Raw genomic sequence first — 27,564 nt, forward strand, 5'->3', positions numbered from 1 at the left:
CCGTTAATGCTGACATATTTGGTGATGATTGTGAAGATGGAATGTGTAACGGTGTGGGTGTGGGTGCTGGAGGACGTGTACTTGGACTAGATATACTATTGTTTTGAATTGGTGATGATTCGAATAAATCTTTTACACGATTATATATCACTTCTTGTGGATTATGTAAATAAAATGATTCACCAGAATTACTATCGGATCCAGAATGTGTACTTGCCGCACTACTTGATGCACTATTAACAAAAAAATTATTTTTATAAAGTTTGTATTTTCTGCTCGTCAATGAAAAGGTTTGTGATTTTGTAAGGATTATTCAAGACGGAACATAATAGGAGATTAACATCAAACTATAGAACGAAGAATTGTTTACCTGTGACGATGTGTTTTCGTAGACATTGGATTTATGTACAAGCCATCGTGTGGTGCATGTGGAGCTTCAATTGGTATTCTTTGTAGTGACGGTGGATGTAAATAAAATGGTTCTTGATTGTTATCATAATTGATACAATCCGAGTATGTACACTGAAAAAAATAATCTATTTAAGATATCGAGAGGCTATGGTTTTTTAATTTCTTTCAAATAATATAGGCTCTTGTCAATTACAATCGAATTAAATTTTTTTCTCTGAGAAATTTATCGTGCGCTAAAATTTCTCTTTCAAAGGCATATTCATGCATTCAAACTCATTTTGTCCGGCTTCCGAAAGAAATGGGTGTAGCTTTCTCAAAACCTAAATACAGTGCAACCTTAAATAAAGTATCTGTAACGAATTCTTCGATTTAATAAATCTTTTGAAATACTCTTGAATTGTATTAAAAAAACCCTTGGAAAAAACCTTGTCTATGCAATTTTCGAATAAGAAATCCGATTAGAACAAGTTTCTCAAATGTATTAATAGAAGAATAGCAAATTATCGTAAAATTAAAAAAAAATTTACTAGCAGAGCGTAGTTTCGATCTACGGACCTCTGGGTTATGGGCCCAGCACGCTTCCACTGCGCCACTCTGCTTCTTATTGGATATGTCTATTTTTATTTTTATATGGCAATCTTTTGAATATAAAAAATAAACTATAAAGGAAACTTTATATTTTGAACAATTCAAATCTTATTAAGTTTTACATACCTTTGATTGATTTGAATCACTCTTTCTACATGCACAACCTCCTGGTTTAATACCATTATTACTATTATTATTATTGTTGGTTGTTTGTCGAACATCATGATCATTGTAGTCTGGTGTTGTACCATGTTGTACCAATACGTTTAAACACTGAAAAATATAATAAAGATAATAAAAATTTAATAATTATTGTATAAGTGCGTACAGATGGATGATTATATTATAGATTATATATTGTTAATCTTTTTAATAGATCTTTAATTAAATGTAATTTAAAATTGTTATCAAGAAAGTTATATCAACAATTATTTTTATTATTTTGTACGCATGTCTGAGTTTTGTATCATTTAGATCTTTAATTGTAAGCTATAGATCAGGAAATACTTTACTGACAGATTCATGATGGACAATTTAATATTTTCAAATAGATTTATTGATTAAATGAGGGAAGTAATTTGAATATTTTATTTTTACACTTATAATTAATTTTCTAATTGAGCAAAAATTGGAAAACACTGTGAGGGCTTCATATTATTCTGCGCCAACGTATAAAAAAATGTTTCAGAAAAAGTTTGTAGATAATTTTATCCTCTATACCTTTTTATACGTATATATGTTAATGCGATTGAAACAAAAGCAAACGAGATATTCTCAAGAAAATGATTTTCACGATCTTTGATCTTGAAAAGCTAAGTTATGAATAATACCTTGAATATCTAAGCTTATTCCGTTAGATTTTAACCACTAAGACGATCGGGTTAGAATGAACGTATATTCTTTCACGATGTGGATTAAATACTGCACAAAGATATTAAAATATTATCAAGAAAGTTATTTCGATGATTTACTGATCATTTTTAAGCTTGTCGTGCTGGATGCAAACGAAAAATAGACCCACGGTTTAAAAATATACCCAGGCACGAGAATTAATATTAACATTACTTTTGTTAATTAGGCAATTTGTATATCATATCTGTAATAAAATTGCCTATAAACAAAAATAAAGTAAATTACTGGTGATGTTTATCACTGTTTTTAGCCACGGGTACTGTACTGCGGAATTCCGCTCGGGTCGAGACTTATTTGTTTAATTTTTTTAGCGACAAAAAAAAAGGATTAAGTTTATCTAAAATTATAGCAATTGACTTACTTCAACTTGTTGATTTTCAGCTGCATCATTTATAGGACTTTTACCATATTTGTCTAATGATAAACGAGCACCATGCCTTAATAACCAACGTACAGTTTCTAAGTGACCACGTGATGCTGCAAAATGCAATGGTGTAGCACCATCACCATCTCTTAAATTTGGATCTACATTTTGTTCTTGTATCTGAAAATTGAAAAGAAAAATCATTTTAAATCAAGTAAAAAGCATAACAATTAAATCGTGAGGGAAATCGAGTACTACTTTTGGAAATGAGGTGAAGTAGGAATTTGAAGTAAACTTGGGAAAAATGTTAAAAAGCTGGAAAATCCAGGAGTTGCGAAAAACACAGCTTGGAATCTCTTCTGATAGCAAAAGGAGAAATGGAAAAATATATAGAGTAGTCTCAAATTCTTCGAAAGAAGAGAATTGTTGGATAAAATCGATACTCTGAATGGTCTAGAATAGGTAACGGTAAAATAGCTAGCAAAAATCAAATTGGAAATATTTCAAAGCTAAGATCTAGTAAGAATAATTAGCATCAAAACAGAAAATGAAGACAAACCACATATTTTTGATTTACTCTTTGACGCAGTCCAAATTTATTGCTATTTTCTCCCGATCTAGATTAAGACCATCTAAGCCTATGGGGTCTCAGCATGAGATAAACCAGAAGAAAAAACACAAAAAAAATCCATTTATTTATATTTTAACATATTGGGTTCTTAACCTACTTTTTTTCGCAAAACTTGAAATAGGATTTGACCTTGGTATCCTTAACCACTTACATAATATTAATTACAAATCTAAATTATTTAAAAATAAACCGTAATGGAATGTAAAGGTATAATGATTATTGCAAAAAAATAGTAGAAAAACCAGATCTTTGGCGCATTATTCAGTGAGAAAGAAGTGTTAGTGATTGTGAATATCGTAAAATAAATTTAAAATACATTCTTTAGAAAGATTTCAAAAACATATCGTATTCGAATTCAGGTTATAGGATATCTATTTATGTACAGAGTGGCTTATTTAACTTGTAACTTGACGAAAAAAGATATTGAGTTGAATTGTAGCTCGAAAAAAAGATTTGAAAAAAAATAAGTTAATGAAAAATCACCACGATATTGATCCGATCTTCATCAAGTCAATTTAAAAGTCAACTGTTACTCTACCCGTTTCCAGTTGTACGTCTGTCTTGTCATCACGATAACTGAAAAACGGAAAAAGATATCAAGTTGAAATTTTTACAGGGTGCTCAGGACGTAAAAAGTGAAGTCGAGTTTGTAAATGAGCAACATAAATCAATTGGGTCTTGGGTCCGTATAACCCATCTTGTAAACCGAAAGAGATAGAACAAAAGTTTAAATATAAAAAATGCTCCTTATAAAAAAATAAACAACATTGTTTGAAACATTTTTTCGTAAACATCAGTGTTTACCCGTGAGAGCGTATTATATGAGAATATCAGTTATGTATGTGTGACATGTATGTATGTGTAATGTTACAGTGTAATCAACACAGTCTATAATGGTATTTCAACAATTAGCTCAGTCAATTGTTTGCTTTCACTTGTTTATATATAATTTTTTTCTCTAACATAATTTTTTTCGAGTTACAACTCAATCTTTTATTCTACTGGGACACCCTGTGTAAAACAGTTACAGTTAGTAGTGGATGATAATTTTTATAAATAAAACACGATATACATAAATTTTATTCATAAGTTTTTGATTCTTGTAATGGATAAAATAGTGACTATTTGGTTACCATCTGTTTTGTTTTGATTTCAAAGTTGTAGAACTTGATATTGAGACATAATTATTACGTGAATATTATAAAAGGTATACAATTATCATCAAATGTAATGAAATTGTCTAAAATGTCCAATGTACTTTTAAAAAAAGATTAAATTGGGAAAATATACAACTTTTATTCCCTTTTTTTTTATAATGGGAATATAGATGGGAAGTCAAGAAGGTTAATGTTATTTTTATTTAGTAAATAACTATGAGTATAAAGTTGGTAATGCTTCATGTTTGGGTTTTTCCAAATGTAATGTCTGTGGGTAAGTAGGAGTGTGTTGTGAAAATCGCTTCTCTGCATTTTGGTGGTAGCAGGAATGGTGAAAAGCAAGAATGAAGCGTGGTAGCAAGAATGGTGGATGGTGAAACATTTATGGACATAATATAATGTTTTGGAACTTTCGAAAAACTTCTTGAATTTTCGAAAACCACTCAAAGAGAACAATTTCTTTAATTTCCATCCTTAATATAAGTTAATGATTACGTTCTGAGAAAAATTTCGGCTGCAAGGATATTAGTATTAAATATTTTCGATTAAAAGACCATAATTGAAAATTTTTATCAAATGAAGTTACTATTTTCAACGGGTTATCCGTTTTGTATACAATATTCTGTTCTACTTTACAATCTTTCTTCGAGTTCAGTCATATGCAACGTATGCTATTACTCAATTACATATTCTTATGTTTATTAATATCGTTTTAGCATTTTATAAGCGCCGAGTAAGTGAGTGCTTTGTACGTTTATTCAGCAAACAAGTACGGAAACAAGCGAAGTATTACCCAAAAAGTTAAATGAAAATACCAAAAAGCTTAATGAAAATTTTATGAAGAAATTCAAAGTAGAATTCAAGTTAAAGCCATTTACATGAATAAGTTTCTGTACAAAGTGGCGCCTTGTGAAAAACTTTAAATGAGTTTCTCTTTAAAATACGGTTTTCAAATAAAAATTAAATATTAAATGCACTTTTTGAATGATGTTTTGTCGCAACTCTTAATAAGAAAGCCTCCTTACAAAAATTCTTTATCAATAATTTAATTTTTTATTCAAATTGTAAGTACTTACCATCCATTTAACGCAGTTTAAACATCCCATTTGTGAAGCTGCATGCAATGGTGCCATGCCATCTTTAGCACGAACATATAATGAACCACCAGCTTCTAATACCAAAAATCGTAGCACTTCCAAATGTCCTTCTTGTGCAGCCAAATATACTGGTGTGACATCATTGTCCATTTGTGTATTGGCACTAAAATAATAGAGAAAGAAAAATTTAGGTAAAACTTGAGAGTTGTATAAAATATAAAAAGAGAGATTTGTCGACTGATTCAAATTTGTGAATTAGGTAACGAATCGTGGATTGTTCATGCTCAAAATAATTAGAGAACATCGAATTATCCCAGAAGGTTAAGGTTTTTTGTGTGCTGTACTTCTCGACAAATTCTCGAGATCCCAGCCAGGATTTTCCTTGCAGCATAAAGCTAATTTTTATTCACTCAACTTTAGGAATTTCGTACAGTTCAGCGAAGAAAGTAAGAGCTGGCAAATTGCTCCCAAAATGCAATACTAAATTTTGGATTGTATTAAATTGTAAGCATTCTCTTAACTTAGACTTGTCTGGTTTCTTATAACTTTGAAGAATGAGATTGCCAATTTTTAATGCTTTATTCGAAAACCTTCATAATATTTTATTCAGTTTAAATGGAGCTTACCAAATAAGCTCCCAAATCAGAGCACAAAAGTTACATAGTGCTGGCACACATTTCCCCACTCACCATCCTTGAAAACACTCCAAAAAGTATAGCATAGTGTGTTTGATATTAAGCGGGAAGGAGCTTATTTACCACGCGGCAGAAAGATAAGGTTTATCAATTATTTTAAGTGCATATCTGTGCCTAGATCATTTTGCAAATTGGAGCACGTGAGAGCCGTAAATATTCTCTAAAACACAGAGACTTCATAGCAAAATATTCGGCACATCTCTTAAATTAGGCAAAGCGAAGACCAAGACTGATCTAAAGTTACTGAAATTGTAAACTTTGCTCCAGATAATGGACCTATATAGAAATACTAACATCTTTTTATAATATTCTTCAAGGTCAATTCTATTAAAATTAAACCCACTCAAATAAAATCTTTTTTATAAATAATCAGATGAACAATTATTACATTTGTAATAACTTTCTTCTGTTATAAATTTTGTTCAATATATGTTAAAAAATATTTTATATATTATTAAATAAAATAAAATAAAATTTTAAATTTTCTTACACTTTCACAAAACTTATTATTATTATTATATATAAATAATAATAATAAGTTTTTATGAGATTATGATGAGATCTACTTTGAATTCAATTTTTTAAAGAGTTACAATTAAAGTCTATTTAAAGGTATCAGATGTGTATATAAAAGTAAAAGCGTATGTCTAATTTATGGTTATTTACAGACAATTTGTTTTTTAGTAGCATTATGAGAAAATATAGAAATATTTTCTCACCTTAAGTACTTACTAACTCTTCTTTCAAGATAATCAATTGCAAATGTGTTTTTATGTTTTGTAGTTTTGTAGTAAAATGCATTATTTTTTTATTGACAGTTGAATTAATCATAATTATTGTCTAATGAATAATATTAATTGATTTTTTTTTCTCCTTCGCATATCAGTTTTGATATTATATAAATACTAGAGTGATACCCACCCGTTTCGCTGGGTTTAAAAGTAAAGATTGATAAAGATTGCTCTCGCTTCCCCTTTTTAGAATAACACTTTAAATTAAAAAGTTGATTCTCAAAAAAAACTAACATTTATTATTTAAAAAAGTTTGTAGAAAATCGTTAGCTTTCAGTGGAAATGCAAAATGTTTAAGCATTAGAAAAACATTTAAGACAAAATTTATAAGGGTATTAAAGGTCGTTTATCTGTGTTAATAACTTTTAATCCAGGAAAATTTTGAGGATTATTTTGAAAATCAAGGTCAAATGACCTTGAAACTAGAATTGTAGGTCAAAGCCTTTGACAACTTTTGGCTAGCGTGTTTCTTTCGATTAAATGCAATAATGACACATTTTTAAGACACATTTCCTCTGAAAAGTAACGATTATTGGAAAAATATATTAAGGATGTACGACCGCCAAGGCAATTTCGAATAAAAGGCTTGATTTTTTATATATGAAGTTGGGCTAAGTCTAAATCAATTCTAGAAATTTAAGTGGAGGTTTCCCAATTATTTTTAAAGAATAAATGACTTCAAAAGTAGGCATATTTACCATTGGCCTTATAGGAAAATGGTAGATGGATGATATATTTTCATAGATTTCTCCAAAACAAGTCGGTGAAAAAACTATTTAAAGTTAAGACATTAATAAATTATTGAAGCAAAAAAAACGCTGTTGTGCCCGACTAATTAAGGATGTATGTACGGTAGTGGGAACACAAATTTAAAAAAAAATTGAAATTTTCAAGTTTAATGGTGAATTATATAACTTGACAATATAAGACGAAAAGTAAGAATAACAGTTGTCGATATCTGGAGTAATTTTCAAAATATTGAAATATTGAAAATTTTGTTTAATTACTTAGCTTCTTATATTTAGAAAATAAAGGCAGATATCTTCCACTAATTTCAAACATAAGTCTTAAATTGCCTTGGCGGTCGTACTACCTTAACAATACATCGTACATCGTGTATTATTTAAAAAAAAATTGATTTCAATTGTTTAATAATTTATAAAATTTAAAATATTCTAAAGAATATAAAAATATATTTATTAAATAAAAACAAAATGGTGATAGAGGATAGCGATACAAAATACTTAGAAATTTTCATTACATATAGAGTTATTTGTTATTATTTTTTTTGTATGTAAATATTTTTTTTATTATTATTGTAAAATTGTAATTAATTTCATTGTTCAGGAAATATTATTTATTATTTATATTATTATTATTTTTTTTTTATTAAATACCAGACGCGTGTTATTCAACCATGATTTTGAATTAAATAAATAAATAAATATAGATATATAATTGTTGTAGATGTACTTCCTCCAATAGTTTCATATCCTTAATATAAATTTTTTTATAGAAAAATTTATTAAATTCTTTAATAACATATTTGTTATTGTTGTCAAATTGATGGACATATTTATTTATTTTTCCTTGTAAATCTTCTAATAATAAGAATCATCTAACCTGGGGGATCTATATGACCTTAACGACGCAGATCTGCTGCTAATGAGTTCATTTTTATAAACGAAAAATAAGATACCTGTTGATACTTTCATGATTAACTCAAACTTTGCAATTTTAATTATTGGAAGCATTTTAAATTATGTTCATTTGTTCCAGATATTCGTTTGATTAAAAAATATCGTTAAGTACCTTTCAGGATTGCCAATTCTCTTCTTTTTCATTTTATGTTAACATATCATGTTTTTTTTCGCGTTTTTTGTTCACTTTTATAGCCCCTAGAAATTGAGTTTGAGAGTTACAAATTTTTTTGTGAATTTCGTCAGTGTTAAGAGAGTATCTTTTGGTAGAATGAACTTCTTAGCCTCGCTTTCATCCTTTTTTAACCCCCGAACTTAAAAAAAGGGGTATTATAAGTTTGACCGCTATGTCTGTCTGTCTATCTGTGACATCGTAGCGCCTACACGGTTGAAACGATTTAGACTTTGTTTTGATTTTGTCTGAAAGGTAACTTAATGGAGAATGTTCTTAGCTATGTTTCAAGTGCGAGTTCAGGGTTCCGTACCCAAAAATCAAAAAAATTGGCGATGATCTTCAAAATCAGCTCAGCTTTTTTAAATTTTATTAATTTCACTTGCCGAAGGTATTTATGCTTTTAAAAATATGAAAAGCATCTAACAATAAGGAGTATATAATGAGGGAAAAATATGACCTTAGTGATGGGCCTCTTCTATTTGTGAACTTTGTTTTTACAAGTGTGGGGTATGTGTGTTTGAAGTAAATGTGTGTAATTTCTATTGTAATTAGTTCGTTAGACAGATAAGTATTATATTATATACTTATCTACAATAAGTATACTGACTTAAGTTGATTGTTGAGAAGGTGTTATTGCTTCAATTAACATTTGGGTTTCATGGCCAACAAATATTATTAATATTTATCGCAACACTACATAAATGGGTAGTATATGCATATTATGATGATACTTAGTATACCTATTATTCATAAGAATTATTATTTCATAAATGTTTAGATGGATGTTATATCGGGTGCTTTATGAGAAATTAACACTATAGAAGTAAAAATGATGAAATCAGAAAAGCCAATCCACCCTCTGAAGAAAAATTTGACAGAAAGCCATTTTCTTATCTAATCGTGCGGTGTACTTTCAATTTTTTATGAACTTAAATACTTCTGATAATTAGCGTATTTTATATTAATCTTGCCCAAATTCCAAGATAATTATACCATGCATATATGTAATATACAAGGTATACTAAGTTTAGTCCCAAGTTTGTAACGCTTAAAAATATTAATGCTACCAACAAAATTTTAGTATAGATGTTCATAAAATCACCTAATTAATCCGTTTCCGGTTGTTCGTCCGTCCATACGTCCGTCTGTGGACACGATAACTCAAAAACGAAAAAAGATATCAAGCTGAAATTTTTACAGCGTACTCAGGACGTAAAAAGTGAGGTCGAGTTCGTAAATGAGCAAGATCAATTGGGTCTTGGGTCCGCAGGACCCATCTTGTAAACCGTTATAGATGTTTAAATGTAAAAAATGTTCCTTATCAAAAAATAAACAACTGTTGTTTGAAACCTGTTTTCGAAAACATCACTGTTTACCCGTGAGGGCGCCAATTAGGCGGAAATTTTATAATATGTACTAACTATACTTGATTATCAGTTATGTATGTGTGACATGTTTGAATGTGTAATGTGATAAAGAAATCAACACTGACTATGCATGGTATTTCAACAATTAACTCAGTCAACTGTTTGTTTTCACTTGTTTTTAATTGTGTTCAATTTGTAAATGGACTTTTTTGGTGTACACTATTGTGTTAAATTTGATCGGCTTTAAAATTAATGGTGGAAACGCAAATAAGTTATGCAGTATATTATTTGTTATAATGTATAACATATTTACGTGCGCTCCCACCATATTTATTGAACAGATTTTATGTTGAATATTGCTCGTAGTTATTCGCACCGTGCATGAGTTTTTTTTTGGAGGCGTTTCCATGGTAGTAACTTGTATGGATGGGCATCTATAATTCACATTTAAAAATAAATTATTTATGCAATTTTGTCTCTTATTTTCACAATTTCTAATGCAAAAACTTGAATTAATCGTCATTTCTATTTTACTTTGACATTAATCATACCATTTACATGTAAAGTATTGAAAATTAAACTGGAAGCGCTGGCTCTACCCTGACTATGCACCCAACGAATAAGAATAATTAAATATTATACCTCGTAGAACCAAAGTGTTAAATATAAAAAAACAAATTCGGCGTTTAAATATGGTTGGTTCGATTTTGGCTAAATTGAAGGAGATTAAAAAATTTTGAGAAAAGATACGACTTATTTTTGTGTCTTTTCCTGGAAAGCATTGAGCATGACGTGAGTGATTTGATGCAATCATATAATTAATTTCACTATAAAAACAGTTCCTCCTTTTTCTACCATAATCTAAAATTTTGTAAATTGTGATATACATATTTTTAATGATAATTAACTCAATTTTTTAAGATCATTATAAAATGACCGATATAATATTTTCATAAATAATTGTTTTATGATTTTAGGAAACCAAAAAATACTTACTTTTTTTATAAAACCAAAAAAACTATAATTAAATGACCCAGTTTATAATTCATATCTAAATTTTTAATATTTATTTTAGAGATAGGTACATTTAAAATAAATAATTTTACTGGCATTAATTATTTTTCTGTTATTTCTTTTTTGTTTAATATTAATTATTAGAGATACTGTATGTGATTGTATTGTAATAACAGTTAAATATTAAAAAAATAATAACAAAATTTTTTTGGGAACATACGAACGAGATGATATTTTTACCAAAAAAATTTGATGAAATTCGTGACTAATTTTTTGGTCAATTTATTATTTAATATCAGTAATAAATATTGTTTTGAATATTTTAAAACTGTATTTATTTCATTTTATTTAAATTGCATTTGATTTTTTATATTTGAAGTATTCTAGTATAATTCGTAAAATAGTGATATAGAATTATGAAGAGTCAAATTCCAAGAAGAAAAAAGAAAATTTCTTTTGAAATTTATGGATATTGATGTACCCATTAACAAGGTAAGACTTTGTTGATTAACGAATCAAAAAATAACCTACAAGGTTTGATAGGGGACATCATGTTCTCACATCAAATTGAACCTAGTTCTCCTAAGTTCAAGAGGTCAAATAGAGGTCAAGGTCATTTGACTTTGATCTTCAAATGATCTTGAAAATCTATCTTGGCTTAAAATGTTATTTAACACAGAAAAACGACCTTTATTGTCCTTGATAACTTTTGTCAAAAAATTTTTTCTTTTTTCTAAAGCTTGAGTATTTTCATTCGATTAAATCTAAAAATGAAATGTTTTTAAGTCGCATTTCATCCGAAAGCTAACGATTTCCTGTATACAGAGTTTAAATTTAAAACGGGTATTTAAGGAAATATTTTTATTTACTTTTTATGCAGGACGTTTCAAAACTTATTGTAGTTTTTTCAAGTGCTACAAAAAATGCTTGTTAAATCAATTTTATTTGAAATAAAAAATTGGTAGCGCAGAAGCTGCGTTAGATTACCGAATTCTCTCAGAGATTGAAAAAATAACAAATTTTTCTTAAAATCGCATATTGCATTTTTAATTTTTCAAGAATTATTTCGAAAACTGATCTGTTTTGCTTAAAACAGATCAAAAAATACAAAATTTCAAAATTTTTCAAAATTTATTTTGAAAAATTTTGTACTTTGCGCAATTACTCTTCTACAATTTGTTATTTGTCGATTAATCTCATTAACGATCTTTGCCTTTCAAATACCAAAACCCTTCTTGATACCAAATTTTATTCAAATCGGATTTAAATTGCGACCACTAGAGAGTTTACAGACATATTTTAATGCTGGTCATTTTGACATATTCTAGGTGGGATCGGGGATCAATGAACATTTGAAGAAATATTTTCATAATTCTATCATCAGTACAAAAACAATATAGGCACGAAAATAGTGAATAATTTATATAAATATTTGTAAATTATCAATATATTTAAAATATGTTAATTCCGTAACCTTTTATTGCTCATTTAGCAAGGAAATTATACGAACATGATTCGTGACGTCTCAAATATAGAGAAGTAACACCTATTAACACTTTAATATTAAAATTACTTTTTAAATACTTTATAATTATAAACTTTTTCTCCAAATTTTGCATAAATTATAACATAAAGACGTATATAAATTAATGAATGAACAATTAATTAATATATGTTTTAAATTAATTAATACCTGATTAATATGTGATGCACATACTATATATTGTGTGTGCATGCTTCAAATAATAAGAAAGTTGTGTGCGAATTAAAATAATATTCAAATTTTTTAAATTTTTTTAAATGATAGTACAAAAATAATTTTATAGAAACGAAGTAAATAATAGTTAATATAATATATGTACGTCTTTGGGGGTATAACGTGATTTAATAAATTAATTTTTAATATATTCGTAATTTAATATCGATAACTTTTTAAAAATATCCTGTGGAGAGTAATTCATATCATTAAAAGTAAATTACAAAATTATGGTTATTTAAATTAATTTTGTAAATATTAAATGAAAGTATTTTCATGAAATTGAAAACTGATTAAGGTAGTACAAGCGTCAAGGCAAGATTATACTTGTGGTTGAAATTATTTGTATCTTATTTTCAACTTTGATGATAAAATTTATTATAGTTTCATGAATGTAGACGAAAAATACGGATAAAATTTTTCGATAGTTGATTTAGACTTAGTCCAAGATCTATGGAAACTACTGCTCTTTCACGAGTTCGAGGCCACATTTAAGGAATGTCTGAAGCATACTTACAGCTTGACAAATAAAAAGGACTAACTGCATGATTTTACGAACACCTATGTCAAAATTTTCTATCATTCCTTTTTGTGTTATTAAAGTTCAAAACATAAGTACAATAAGCAGAGTGGCGCAGTGGAAGCGTGCTGGGCCCATAACCCACAGGTCCGTAGATCGAAACTACGCTCTGCTAATTAAATTTTTATTTTTATTTTAAGTAAATTGTTAGGATATTAATTGTGTATGTGTTTAGTTTTTCCTTGTTGGTCATTAAATTTACGATAATCACAAATAGTGCCTTGTTTTATATGTTTAGGTTCATATTAATATTTTTATATATATTTTTAAAAAAACAAACAGTAGGTAATTTAGTAATTTGTTCGAATTATAAATAGGTTTATAGATTTTTCAAATAAATCTTTAAAACCAGTAATTATGATTAATAATCTAGCTAAATCATATGCCATCTACAAATAAATAAAATTCAATAGATAAAAATTTCAATAAATCACTGACTTAACCTTAGTCGATTCACATTAATTGTATTCTAACATCTGCAATGCATGTGCATACTATACTACTTAGAGATCTTAAGCATTCAGTTGTTTTACAGTTGTGACAGGTAAATGTCATATTTGAAGGAATAATAGCTTTTAATTCAATTGTCCGCATTCATTAAACTTTCTACTGATTGATTTTAATTAGTTTAGAATAGTAAATATTGAATCCCTGATTAAGAAAAATAACATAAAAGACCTAGCATTTCTGTGTCCTCGTTGAGAACATTTCACCTGGAGGTGAAATTTCACCTTGTGTGTCATTTGTAATTTTTTCGACAAAACTAAATAGCACAGGGTAAAATGAATCCATTTAATCAATCATTCCATTAAAAATCCTTTTTATTTAGAAGATATGCATCATTAAATGAGTCTAAATTTTGCCTAGTTCTAATGAAATCGCCTAGATGGTAGTTTAACTGCCAATGTACAAACAAGAGGATGGTGGATCCTTTTCTCAACTGTATCCTAATTTTAATCTAACAAAGTTAAATTGTTTTAGCATTGATTTTATAAAATTGAGTTTAGCCTTGTTTAAAAATAATTAGAAGACATTGTTCGATCGTTAGGCATAATTTATAGTTATATATTTATCATCGGTAATTAAACGCTAGGCTGATTTTTTAAATAATATATTATGGCGTCTAATTAACAATTTTTGTATAAGTATTACAAATTTTTTTCCATTAACCTACCAAACTAAAGGTTTTCCATACATTATGACTTTAGTGGTAATTTATTTGAAATAAGAAAAAGGATTATTAAATAAACAAAAACCTTGAAGTACTGATTATTGAAGGATGCTAAATGCAACCACTATCATAGATTCTTTGGTCCAGGAATATAGCATGGATTCCTGTACTTTTTCTTCCCGAAATAAAACTTATCTAATGGAACTTTTTTTTTTAAATTTTATTCCTTCTATGTTGCAAGTTCTTTCAGTGGAGACATAAGGTTCGAAGGAATGAACTTCGGCTGGTTATCACGTCAATTTTAAGAATAGGGCACAAAGAAATACAAATAGAAATGGACTAATTGAGTGATTTTACGAACACGTATGCCAAAATATTCTATCACCATAACTTTTTATTCGTTATAAACATTAGCAGAATAAGTTTTTTAATATAAAACAATTCCAATTAAAGTTATTATTATCAACAAGCAGAGTGGCGCAGTGGAAGCGTGCTGGGCCCATAACCCAGAGGTCCGTAGATCGAAACTACGCTCTGCTATTTAGTTTTTTTTTTTAATTTATGTAAACTTTCAGAATCTTAATTTTGGCATGACGTGGTTAGCTTTTACTTATTAAACTTGAGGGCATAAAATTTCGTAAATTTTTTCAACGATTTAAAAAATAATATTACAATGAATATGCAAACTAAAATTCTCGAGTCACAATAGTTGAGCTTAAAATGCTTGATTTCTTAAGATTTTTATTCATTTTGGAAGTGATCTGAAGTGCATGACATAAGGTTTTTGAGATGACAATAGTTTTTTAGAATAATTTTTTTGAAATTTACTAGAATAGCTATCCCATTGAATGTTTTTGGAAACAGATTAAATGTTCTACTCCTATATTTTTGATGGCAAAATCCACTCATTGAAGGATTTTCACATTTTACAAACGAGAACTTTTGGATATTAAAATAAAATATTTGAATCCTCTTTGAAAGTAATATTTTTCGGTTACTAGAGAAAAACTATTTCATCAAAAATCTATATAAACATATACAGGAAAAACAAAGTAGGTAATTCTTTCGAGAAACCTTTTAAATACTAATTATAGATTCAATATATCTATTACAAGCCCATCGATTCAAATATCCATTAAAACAACAATTTAAACCAAAAAAACACACAAACCTTAATTCACGACTTCCATATATCCTCGATTTACGACGATATGTCGATTTTTTAACACTTGCCATTTTAAATAATTCATTTAAAAGGTACAAATCCACACTTCGAAAAAACAATCAAATAAATTCAATTCGCACACTTATCCAAGAAAATAATTCACACTAAGGCATTCGATCCATTATGAAATACACAAATTTGATACACTGATTGTTGCAATAATATATAAATAAAATCACTTAAACACACTTTATGTAAACACTTATTTATTTATTGTTATAATAAAAATCGCTAGATATACTGTTATTATGATTGTTGAACGAACATCGAATTGAAGAAAGAAAGCATAATTTTGTTAGCGTGTATAGAGCGAGTATTCACAGTTCATATACCTTAGAGTATTAACAGAACTGCGTTTAACTCGCAACAACACAAAACACTAGGTATGCACTAGGTGTATTAAAACAGTGTATATCTTCATGATCGGAGTCTAGGTGAAATGGTTTTTTTTTTCTTCAGTATTTGTTGAAAGAAGTAGTATAAAAATACTATAAAATTGTGAGTAGCAGACCTCCATTACTAAGGTTATATTTCCTTCTTCATATATGTTTCTTATTATTTAAGGATGTACGAGCGCCACGGAGAAAAGTTTTATGGGAAAACGGTAGATGGATGATATGTTTTCAAAGATTTCTCCAAAACTAATCAGTGGAAATTAAAAAAAACTATTTAAATTAAAGTTCAAACCTTAATAAATTATTGAAAACGAAAAAATCCTGTTGTGCTCGACTAATTAAGGATGTATGAGCACGGTAGTGGGGACACAAATTTAAGAAAATATATATTTTAAATTTTGATGGTGAATTATGTTATAACTTGATAATATAAGAAGTTAGAACAAAATTTTTCGATAACTGGAATAGTTTTTGAAATATTGAAAAATTTGTTTAATTATTTAGCTTTCGATATTTCGAAAACCAAGGAAGATATCGTAAAATTTTATTATGATTTTTTGTCTACATTCATGAAGTTATAACAAAATTCATCATCAAAGTGGAAAATAAGGTACAAATAATTTCAACCATAAGTCTAAACTTACTACCAGCACCAAGAAAATGTTTTCTATTGAAATGCGATTTTTGCATGTTTTTTAACAGAAAAGGATTGAAATGGAGTCGGGATGTTGTCACTAACGAAAAGCATTTCTTTAAAATTAACTCAATTCTTAGATATCCTAAATTTGGGGGAGCTTTAAGGGGTACAAAGCTTGAAAAACCGTGAAAATTCATGATTTTTCGACATAAAATGGGAAGTAAGAGGAAACTTGAAAACTTCAAAAAGAATTTTTTACACAATAAATCAATCTACATACACATTTTCAATCATTTAGCTCAATTTCGCGAGACTTTGGAAGGCGTACAAAGTCTCAAAAACCACGAAAATTCATGATTTTTTGTCACAAAAACGAGGAAAAGGTTGGGAAGTTGACACCGACAAAAGACACTTTCTTTCATTAATCAAACCTAGATACAGAAAAAAACGGTTTTTCTGCTGGTAATCACCGCCAAATTAGGAAAATCAATCCCCCGAAATTATAACATCTATCCATCTCTATACAAGGTTTCATGCCGAATTTCAGCATATTTGAGCTAAAAAGAGTGGTTAGAAAAGCCCAAACAGTAGTCAAAAAATAGTTGAATCCCCAAAACCCAAAAAGTTATAGCTCATCCGTTTCCTGTTGTTACTACCTTTGATACAGTGCATAAGTCTACATGTTCGGGGAAACTATGAAAAAAATTTATGAATAAATATGTAACCTTTCTCCAAATGACATTTTTATTGCATTGTATTTGACGATTATAATATCTGGTGTCTTCTTGATTTTTTTGTTGATAACAGAAATGTCATTTGATTATTCAATATTGTTATCTAATTTAGTATGTCCTATTGCCGTGGGTGATCTTTAGCAGGTTTTATTCACATATATAGAGTCGTATACCAGCCGTTAAGCAGGCAGTTGAATATTTTTAACAATATCTCTAATGAATATTTCTGGTTTTATCAAAAATAACGTTATTTTAAAGATAATGCGTGAAGATATTAAAAAAATTAGCATTGCTGGTCTAGTTTCACGTTCACTCCCAAATTGGAATTAAATTTTACAAAATCGACAACATAAAATGATGAATTTTGTATGGTGAATCATTCTGGATATCTATATACATATAAAATGCCGAATGATTGACTGACGGATCAACGCACAGCCTAAACCGCTGATCGTAGAGACTTGAAACTTGGAGAGTGTGTTCTTTGTATGACGTAAGTATCCGATAAGAAATACGAAAATTTACCCATAAGGGGCTGATAAACGGGGGAAAATTGAGAGCAAGGGAGGTGAAAGCAATAACGCCAGGGTATTTACTTTTAATCCCAGTGAAGCGAGTGAGTATCAAGCTAGTTTTTTAATAAAAGTAGCTGCAGTACTCGGAGTTTTTAATAAAATTTCCCATGTTTGCGGTTCTTTACTTCTCCTGGTATTCTTTTTTCTGTTGAAGTAAGTTTATTTTAAAGTATTTGGAAAATTTTTGGAGATCCTCATAAGAAACTTATTTAAATTTAATATCGTTTCGCTGGAAAATGTAAAAATTCTTCAAACCACAGTTGGTGTTTCGTGGCACAATGTGCTAAGAAATTCGAAAGGTATATAAAAAAATGTCAAGTTTATTGAATTTACTATTAATTAGTCGAGATACTATTTTAAATATTTTGATTTATTCAAATTGATAACATTCTCGTAAAAACATATTTTTATGAATTATTATCAAAATTTTAAAGAAAACAAATTTTTCTTGAAGTATCAGGTGGGCAGGTATGTGATATCAGCCATAAAATGAATTAATTTTGCAAATAATTCTGTTTAAACGGCGGTTCATAAATAATAATAGATATCTTTTATATTAATTAAAATTTATTTTGAGTAATTAACTTTGGCTGAATAATCATATTCGTTTAAAATGCAAGAATAATTTTTATCAAAATTCTTTAAAAATATTATATAAATTATTCTGAGGGAGAAATTACCGTTAAACAAAAGTAATAATTTACTTTTTTTTTAGCCAATGAATTAATTAAGTAATCATTAAAAATCAAAATGTCTTTACTAAAATTTGTATATTACTTAATATAAGGAAGTTATCAAAATATTTAGTACAAAATACGGAAATTATCGAAAACTGGTCTAAACATTTAATATTTCTTTAAAATTATGAAATTACGAAGAAAAACATCCTTAAAAATTTGAGAAAGAAATGATGTAAAAAGTGTGAAACAGGTAATGTTAGCTGTCAATACTTTTTTGAAAGTCGTGGTGGGTATGCTCTTAGGAGAGTATACTATTTATTTTTTAACCGTCGATAAAAAGAGGATAAAATATAAAAACGAAGCGTAGGGAATTTAATTTTGTTTGCTGTTTTAGCCAGTTAGTTAAAAAAGCTCTCTCGAAACTTTAATTTTATGTAACAAAGATTACGTACCAACTTTTAAGAATATCCTAAAGAATTAAGCGGGTCCTGTGTGGTGGGTTTTTCAAAATCAATTTTTTGGTTCGTAAATTGATTCCTTAACATGTGTAGAATATGTTGGTAAAGTGTTTTTTTTAAAATTCGTAGTCGTTATAAAGATACAGCAATTAAAAGTAGCAGATAATAAACTTTAAATACATTTTTCTCAAAATTTTCACCTAATACTAGTTCATTCAATGTATTTTGACTTTTAAATAAAAATGCCTTTTTTTCTCTCAGATAAGCCAATCGGTCGAAATCGTGGAGGAAGATAGCGCCCTTTTTTTCATAATCTTGAGGTTTCTACCAATAATAAATAAATGGCAAAAACCTCAAAGTTCTATCCTTTCATAGTTCGCAAAAAAATTGCCACAAAATGAGACGATTTTCAATCTACCAACCACGGTTTTTGAAAATCCATGCAATGGAGTTCGCTACTTCAAATCTTTCAATACCCAGTATGAAAATACAAATTCTGAAACTAGTTAAAGTTTCCATTATGTTCACATTCAGATAATTATCGTTGTTGTACATGTTTAAAAAACTTCACGGGTGCAAAACTCTATCGGTGAGGTCGTACGTGGCTATTTTTAAGTTTTGATTACGAAAACAAAAACAATAACTGTTATATCGTAAAATTATTGTTAATTTATGTAATAAAAAATTGTGTAATAATACCTACTTCCGATATGTTTTAAGAGATAAACTTTCAAAAAACAAAAATATGATTATTTTTTTTTTATACAACAGATAATTAAGAGTGAAGTATTATAATTTTAAATTTAATAAAAAAAAACTTTTGGCTTGCTTGCTGCTATGGCATCTTCATTTAATATACATAATTAATAGATATTTGCATAAAACAAAACAAAAAACTAATTTCCGTTTTAATAAAACGATGAATTATTTTTAAATTAACCAAAACCATATTTCCCAAATTTATAAACATCTTAGCGAATTTATTATTTCGTTTTAATTTTATAAATTGAAAAAAATTCAAGAAATTAAAAATGAAAGAAAAGATGAAAAATGCTAAAGAATTTTTATCCTTTTTTGCTAGTCATGAGTTTTGTGGCCATCCTATAAAATGAGAATGAGCGTGATTTCAAATTTGTGACTTTCAAAAATATATAAAATTTAGATTGCGGAAATGTATTATAAAAAAATTTTATTTTTTTATAATTTTTTAAATGTCATAAATGAAATAAATAAATTTTGTTATAAAAAGACAAGTAGAAGCACTTTCATAATAATTAAATAAAGATTACATTAACTTTATTAACTTTTTTTTATTTATTTATAGAATTAACAATTCAAGATGTAATATAGGCAATATAATATTATTTTCCAAATTTTATTATTACCTAATAAAAATGAATTTCTAATAGAAATAATCGTAGTGTTCCGAAAATTTATCAATATGGTTTTCACCAAGTTCTTTTCAAGACCACTCTTACATATGCGCCATAAAAAGGGTTATTATACAAGTCTATTACTGCGTGTCGGATTTTGTCTACAGTTCCAAGTGTGAGAATACGAAATTTTGTAATTGGCGAATGTATTTTTGCGTTCTTCTTTCAACTTATTTGGATTATAATCAAGAAGCATATATTCAAAAGATTGCCATATACAAATAAAAATAGACACTTTTAATAACAAGCAGAGTGGCGCAGTGGAAGCGTGCTGGGCCCATAACCCAGAGGTCCGTAGATCGAAACTACGCTCTGCTAGTACAACTTTTTTTTTTAATTTTAAGCAAATTGTCAGATTCTTAATTGTGAATGACGTAGTTAGTTTTCTTTTTTGAGCTTGAAGGCAGTTTATACTTATCGCATTAAAATATAATTTCTAAAAATCTTATGATTTTAATAACTCTATTGAATCAAACAGATAAACTTATAGGTGCATATAATTAAAATCATCAGTCAACTTGCTTAATCATCATAAATAATAATTATTTTATAAATAAATAAATAAATAAATATAGTTAATCTTAACTCATATTAAAAATGCGAAAGTAGCTCTGTCTGCTTGTTATCTTTTCACGTCTTAATGGCTGAAAAAATTTTGATGAACTTGTATATCGAGATAGATGGGAACTTGGCAAAGGGCATATAGGCTACTTTTTGTGGCGAAAATAAAATTTGAAAAAATGAAATAGTGAATCAAAGTTTGTATAGATCATAGCACATTAATGCCTTATTAGTTTCGTTTAGTATTCATAGATGCCGCCGTTATTTATACAAATTAGAAAATGCTTATTGTATAGTATTTTAGGGAGATTGATGAAAGTTTGAAGAACAAATTTGGCTACTGAAGTAATAAGGAATAATCCTGATGTCGAATTGGCCATATTACCCAAAAAAATTTAAAACTGGATTTGATAACATGACAAAATTTGAAAGTGAAATAAAAATTGATTCAAAAACGAAGAATTTAGAAGTAATCAAAGAGAGCATTCAAAGGTTGCCCATCTCCTTTTAACAAAACAAAGTTTTATATGTAATCTCAATGGCGACACCCACGTATGACGTCACCAGTAGATATCTTCCTCTTTGATTAATTAGGAATTTTAAACATTCTTGCTTTTAATCTTAAAAACGATAAAATATTTGAAATATTACAAATATTATTTTCTTACAAGTTTTCAAAAAATTCATAATGAAAGAAAAAATTGTAATGTATTACAACAGTTCTAATGGATGAATGTATAGAGTTGTTGATTAGTAGTATAAAGGTCCTCGGTTCGGGTCTCGATCAAGTAATAACTTCTAACTTTTTTCTCTTATTTTCATGATAAGAGTTTAATTAATTTTGAGTACGCCACACCTTTTTTTTTATGATGGGCGGCGGCCAACCCAAAATTCAGAACCACCCATTTAGTAAGCTCAGTTTTACTTTACTCCTTTTACTACTTTTAACAAAACAAAGTTTTATATGTAATCTCAATGGCGACACCCACGTATGACGTCACCAGTACATATCTTCCTCTTTGATTAATTAGTAATTTTAAACGTTCTTATCTTGTATTCGTGAGGAGTAAGGATTCTTCATCTGAAGTGATTACAAAAATTTTGTCCGCTCCCCTATTCTATACATTAATAACAAAAACTATTATTCTACACCCTATAAGCTTATGCCTAGCGAAGCGGACGGGTAAGGGATAGTAATTATTATAAGTTGACAATTAAGTATCTATCTACTTATAACAATTGTTTATATCAAACCATAATAAATATTATTTATAATTTAAAGAATAAAAAAGTCAATAAAGATGAGTATTGCTGACTTATGACTAGTAACAGAAACGGTTAAATAATCTTATTATAAAATTAAAACAAAATTTACGAGTATGCTTATACTTTTTTAAACGATATAATTGAATCAAACATTTTCTTCCGTATGACCTCAATTTATTCTGAGTTTAAAAAAAAATCGAAAATGCATAAAGAAGTATCTAAATACTTCATATGTCCGGATACAGAAAATGTTTTTTAGGAGGCAATATATGCTTTTCATGAGCTTTTTTGAGTAATGAATGTAATTTCCATGCTTGTATCTTTTTAGGTTCTTGTAAAAAACACAAGATCTATGTTTTTTAATTTTCGAAAACTTGTTCATTGAGTAATTTTAAACCTAAAAATTATAAAATAATGGGTGATAAAAAGCAACATTTTCACAAAAAATTTCGTTTCGGAATTTGATGAAAATTGTACCCAAAAAAATACAAAAATCGGACTGATTAGACTGTTTATTCTCCATTTTTATTTAGTAGTGCTTTCAAAATAAATTGGTCGTATCGTTTGAAATTTTTTGTAAATGAAAAAACAAGTGAAAACAAACAATTGACTGAGTTAATTGTTGAAATACCATGTATAGACAGTTTTGATGACGCAATCGTTTGTTTTTTGACGTCACGTAAATAAAGAAAGATTTCCACTCTTAAATAGCCACACACACATAACTGATATTCCCATATTAATACATACTACAAAATTTTCACCTAATTAGCGCCCTCGTGGGTAAACAGTGATGTTTACAAGAAAATGTTTCAAACAATTGATAATATCTTGATAACTCTTTTCGTTTTTGAGTAATCTTGATGACAGACGGACAGACGAAAGACAGACAGACGGAAATGGACTAATTAGGTGATTTTATGAAGACCTATACCAAAATTTTTTCGAAGCATCAATATTTTTAAGCGTTACAAACTTGGGACTAAACTTAATATACTATGTATATTTCATATACATGGTATAATGATTTTCCTGGTTGGAGTATGTATGAGTCATATATGAAGATCTAATGGCGTAAAGGTTTCTAACCATCAATGTTGGTTAAATTTTTTTGTTTATATATTCTGACGAACACATAACAAAAAAAATAACAGCTTATTTTAATAGTTTTTTATTTTAATTCACGGTGAGTGATTGAGTTAATTGGAGAAATTGTCATCCGTTATATATGCTATGTATGTATACATACATATCTCTGCCTACACTCAAACGTATTAAAATTATTTTTTATTTATTATTATACACTTTGGTATACTACTAATTATTAATTTTATTTACCGTATATTAATGCATAAAATAAAATTTTATGTATGAGCTTATTATAATATTTTTAGCATACTGTAGCGAGACATTTATATTAGGAGAGACGGATTCAAGTAGTATGGTCTAAGAGATTTGAAAAAATTGATTTGTTTGTGTGCCTATTTTTAAAGGTTAGATTCTTAAGAGTATGTCCTTAAATGGATTTTTCAAAATTCGAATTATTTTCGAAGATACAGCAGATTTTCTGGTATCAAAATTTGAATTGATCGCTCACTTCTTCTACATACAGTAGAAGAAGGCCCAATATATGAATCTGGGCTCGCCGATTAGTGAGTAATATTATTATCCGAGTTACTTTGACGAAATTGTCTCTCTAAGTTAAAACGCGTTTTTCTTTCGAGGTGGTTGACATGATCTCAAGTTGTACTCGATCGATTCCTTTGAAATTTGGTGGAAATCTTCTTTATAAATCTTTTCATCGTCTGTACCTTGCATTTTAAAAATTTAAAAAAAAACAATTCAAAATTTGACATGACATTCTAAACTCAACTGAGCCATTAACATAAAGTCCACAGACACTTAATCGACTTTTTTTATGAATGTAAAAGGTAATGAAATTATATTAGTTTTTTTTTAAATAAAAGAAAAAGCAAAGGTATTAGTTTAGTATCTAAGCCATTCTTTTTAATTTTAAAAGTAATTTGATATTAATTAATGCTCAGATCGGACACACTTCAATGCGACCGGATGCTCACAACACTTTAAACTGGCTTATACATTTATATTCGGCATCTTGAAATCTTGTAAAAGATGATGCTTGCCAATAATTTCTAATTCGCACTTGACTATTAGGCACAGGCGGCTAAAAAAATTCAAAAGCTATAAGAGACGATAGATGAAAATTTATTTTAGATCTTTTGTCTTTATTAAATCACAAACAACTTTTGTAGGAAACACTTTTTCCGTAATTTATAAATAAACTTGGAGTAAAGTATAAGTCTTATTTTAAAGTTTTCGGGAAAATCTTGAAATCCATGGTAGATATTAGTTTATAAAAAAATTTATACTGTTATTAGCTGCCGGTCCATTAAATATTTATTTATTTTATTCTAAAATAAAAGATATTCTTTAGATTTTAATCTATTTTGAAAGACATTTCAGTAATCAAGAAGGTAAGTTGTATATTGGATCGTCAGTTTTAAGATTTTTTTAAATTAAATATATTATTTATAAAAATGAAAGTTTATTTATTTTTTATACTTTTTGATGTAATTTACAAGTGTTTTAATTACTTTCCGAATTATTCAAATTAGAAGATGGTGTTTTGTGAAATGCGTAAACAATAGCATTATTAATTATTGTAAATCAATTAGCATTAAAAATTAGCATATGTTTGTAAAAATTTGTTAAGCTTTCGAATGAATGGCCTTCTTTAAATGGGGACGTGAGACGAGTAACAAGAATGATTAGTTTTGTATTTTTAAAAACAAGCTTTTACCGGTGGCTTTGATACTATGTTGATAATCGATTCAATGGTGGAAGCAACGGGAAATTGTTGCTCAAACTCAAAAATATGTTTCTTGAATTTAAAGAAAATTTAATAGAAGTGAATGGCTGGGCGGCAAGCATGCTGAACGCTTAGACCTGGCAGTGTATCACGACTACTACAGGAGCTGTCACAGTGGTGACGAGTAGGAGACAATGTCTCATCTTCTCTGTCACTGCCCAGCTCTTGTCATGAGGAGATGGACTTACTTGAGCCAGCCTCTCTTTGACGACCTCTCCGACCTAAAGTCAGTCGACGTCAAAGCCCTCCTGCTCTTCTTAAACAGCTCCAAATGGTTCATGGAGTAGTGGCCGGGGATGTGCCAACCCTTTTACGGTATCACAACGGACCCTATGGTCTAAGTGTGTCCCACCCCAGGACAGCCACTCTAACCTAACCTAATAGAAGTGAAAATGCGTTGTTTTCTAAATAATTGCAGAGAAACATTGTTCGAAAATTGTGTTTCTATTCAATTAAGTGCATCAAATATCAAAAATCGATGATATTCTTGAAAAGATGAAAAAGGATTTCTTACAGAAAGTTAATTCGGTAATTGACACAAATTAATAAATAAATTTTCATTTTAAAGTAATAACAAACTAAGGTGACACTGTTTTAGAAGTGTACAATTTGGTTTAAGGTAAAAGAATGAGGCTATGAAATATGTAATTACATATTAATATAGAATTGTTTTTAAAGAAATTTTTGAGTGTTTTTTTTTTTTTTTTTATCATTATATTAATAAAAATTTATTTTTTTCGGTCGGTTAAACAACACATCAAAAATCATTTTAGAAAAAATTTTTATCATTTTATAAAAATTTTTTAATGACTATTTTGTGTTAAGTCTAACTAATACCTTTCACTTAAAAATCAAATTATATATTCGTATGTCAATATTGTTTATTTAAAAAATTTGGGAATAGGTATTTACCGTTCTATAATAAACGCTTCCTTAAATCTAAAACTATTTCCTGTATAAATATTTCTTTCCTGTTGATATCAATAATACAGCATTTTTCATTTTTATTCAGCTTTCAATTCGAGTTTTCTTGAATTTGCAATTGGAAATTGTAGTAAATCTATTACTTTTATCATATTTCGAAAATAGTTTTTTTTGTTGTTGTATATCTTAAGCTTTAATTGGAAAAACATGTCGAAAAATTTTAGTTTTGAAATATGTAAGTATATTTCATTCGATGTGTCTATTTGAGGCCTTTTTTAATTTTATACAAGCCGTCAGTTTTATTTCTTAATCAGTATTTGAAAATTTATGCGTATACAGAAGATGAAGTTGGTATAATTAAATTTGAACGAGAAAGTTTAAGAGCGGTATTAATTAAAGTACCTACTTGACAATTAAGTTAAAATATGTTTATTGTTATCGGATCATTAAAAAATAATCACGTGATAATCTACAATTTTTTAATCGAAAGAAAATCTATAAAATATTTTAATTTAATATAAACCTTTGTCACACACATACTCTCACATTACCTCCATATATAAAAGTAGACGCTTCTAAAAATAATTGGAGACTGCAATGCGAAAATTAAGAAAAATTTCATTGAGAAAAAATGTAACTTACAGGCATACTATTCGAGATAAGAATAACACCGACATATTTTGTGTTTTTTTTATTCAGATGTTGCAATATTTGCAAGCCAATTTCTTTTGATTTGTTCAAATTTTTAGAACTATTCAATATTTCTTAAAAGGAATCGTTTTACTAACTTTGTAAGAATAGGTGGGTCAAAAGATCCCATTGCATTTTCACCAACCAGTTCATATAAAATATTAATTGTTCTTTTACATTGCATCAACGATTAATATGAGAACAAAAATAACTAGTTTAATAATCTAAATCAACATATTCAAGACTCGTCAAATGATGGGGGATCATTTTACCTATTATAATTTTATACTCAAAATAGGGATCATTTTAACGTATATAAAGGGGATCATTTTACCCGTAACGACATATTTGAATATCGTCATAAAAACCCACCTTAAAATTTATTATACGCCTATCAAAATGTGTTATAATATTATTAAAAGTCAACAGAAGCCAAGTGTAAAAACATCCATCCGGCGAAAACTAACACAAAAACGAGATTTTACGTTGAAATTAATATTTTTGCTACGAAAAACAAAATAGCTTATACATCGCCATAACTCTTTGATGAACGATTAATTTGATCACATTAAAGCCATCTATCGATAAATATAGTAGATGGCTTTAATGGTTCACTTAAAACAAAGAGGGGTATGATTTTACCCTGAGGGTACATTATATAGCACTTTCCCCTACTGATGGCCTAAA

At 28.2% G+C, this 27,564-nt stretch overlaps 1 protein-coding gene and 1 non-coding gene across 2 annotated transcripts in view; both read right to left on the bottom strand.

Annotated features, from left to right (window-relative positions):
- Nucleotides 1-27,564, bottom strand: part of LOC123300488 (espin) — a 76,489-nt gene that overhangs the window by 8,962 nt on the left and 39,963 nt on the right. The window contains exons 3-7 of the mRNA XM_044883071.1: nt 5,140-5,323; nt 2,273-2,455; nt 1,126-1,272; nt 371-522; nt 1-233 (exon numbers count right to left, since the gene is read on the bottom strand). Of these exons, the coding sequence (XP_044739006.1) occupies nt 1-233; nt 371-522; nt 1,126-1,272; nt 2,273-2,455; nt 5,140-5,323 (899 nt within the window). The remainder of the gene's footprint in view (nt 234-370; nt 523-1,125; nt 1,273-2,272; nt 2,456-5,139; nt 5,324-27,564) is intronic.
- Nucleotides 939-1,010, bottom strand: Trnam-cau. Its single transcript has one exon. It is a non-coding gene; the product is annotated as a tRNA-Met (tRNA).

Source organism: Chrysoperla carnea, chromosome 5 (assembly GCF_905475395.1).
Source record: "Chrysoperla carnea chromosome 5, inChrCarn1.1, whole genome shotgun sequence".
In the NCBI taxonomy this organism is placed as follows: domain Eukaryota; kingdom Metazoa; phylum Arthropoda; class Insecta; order Neuroptera; family Chrysopidae; genus Chrysoperla; species Chrysoperla carnea.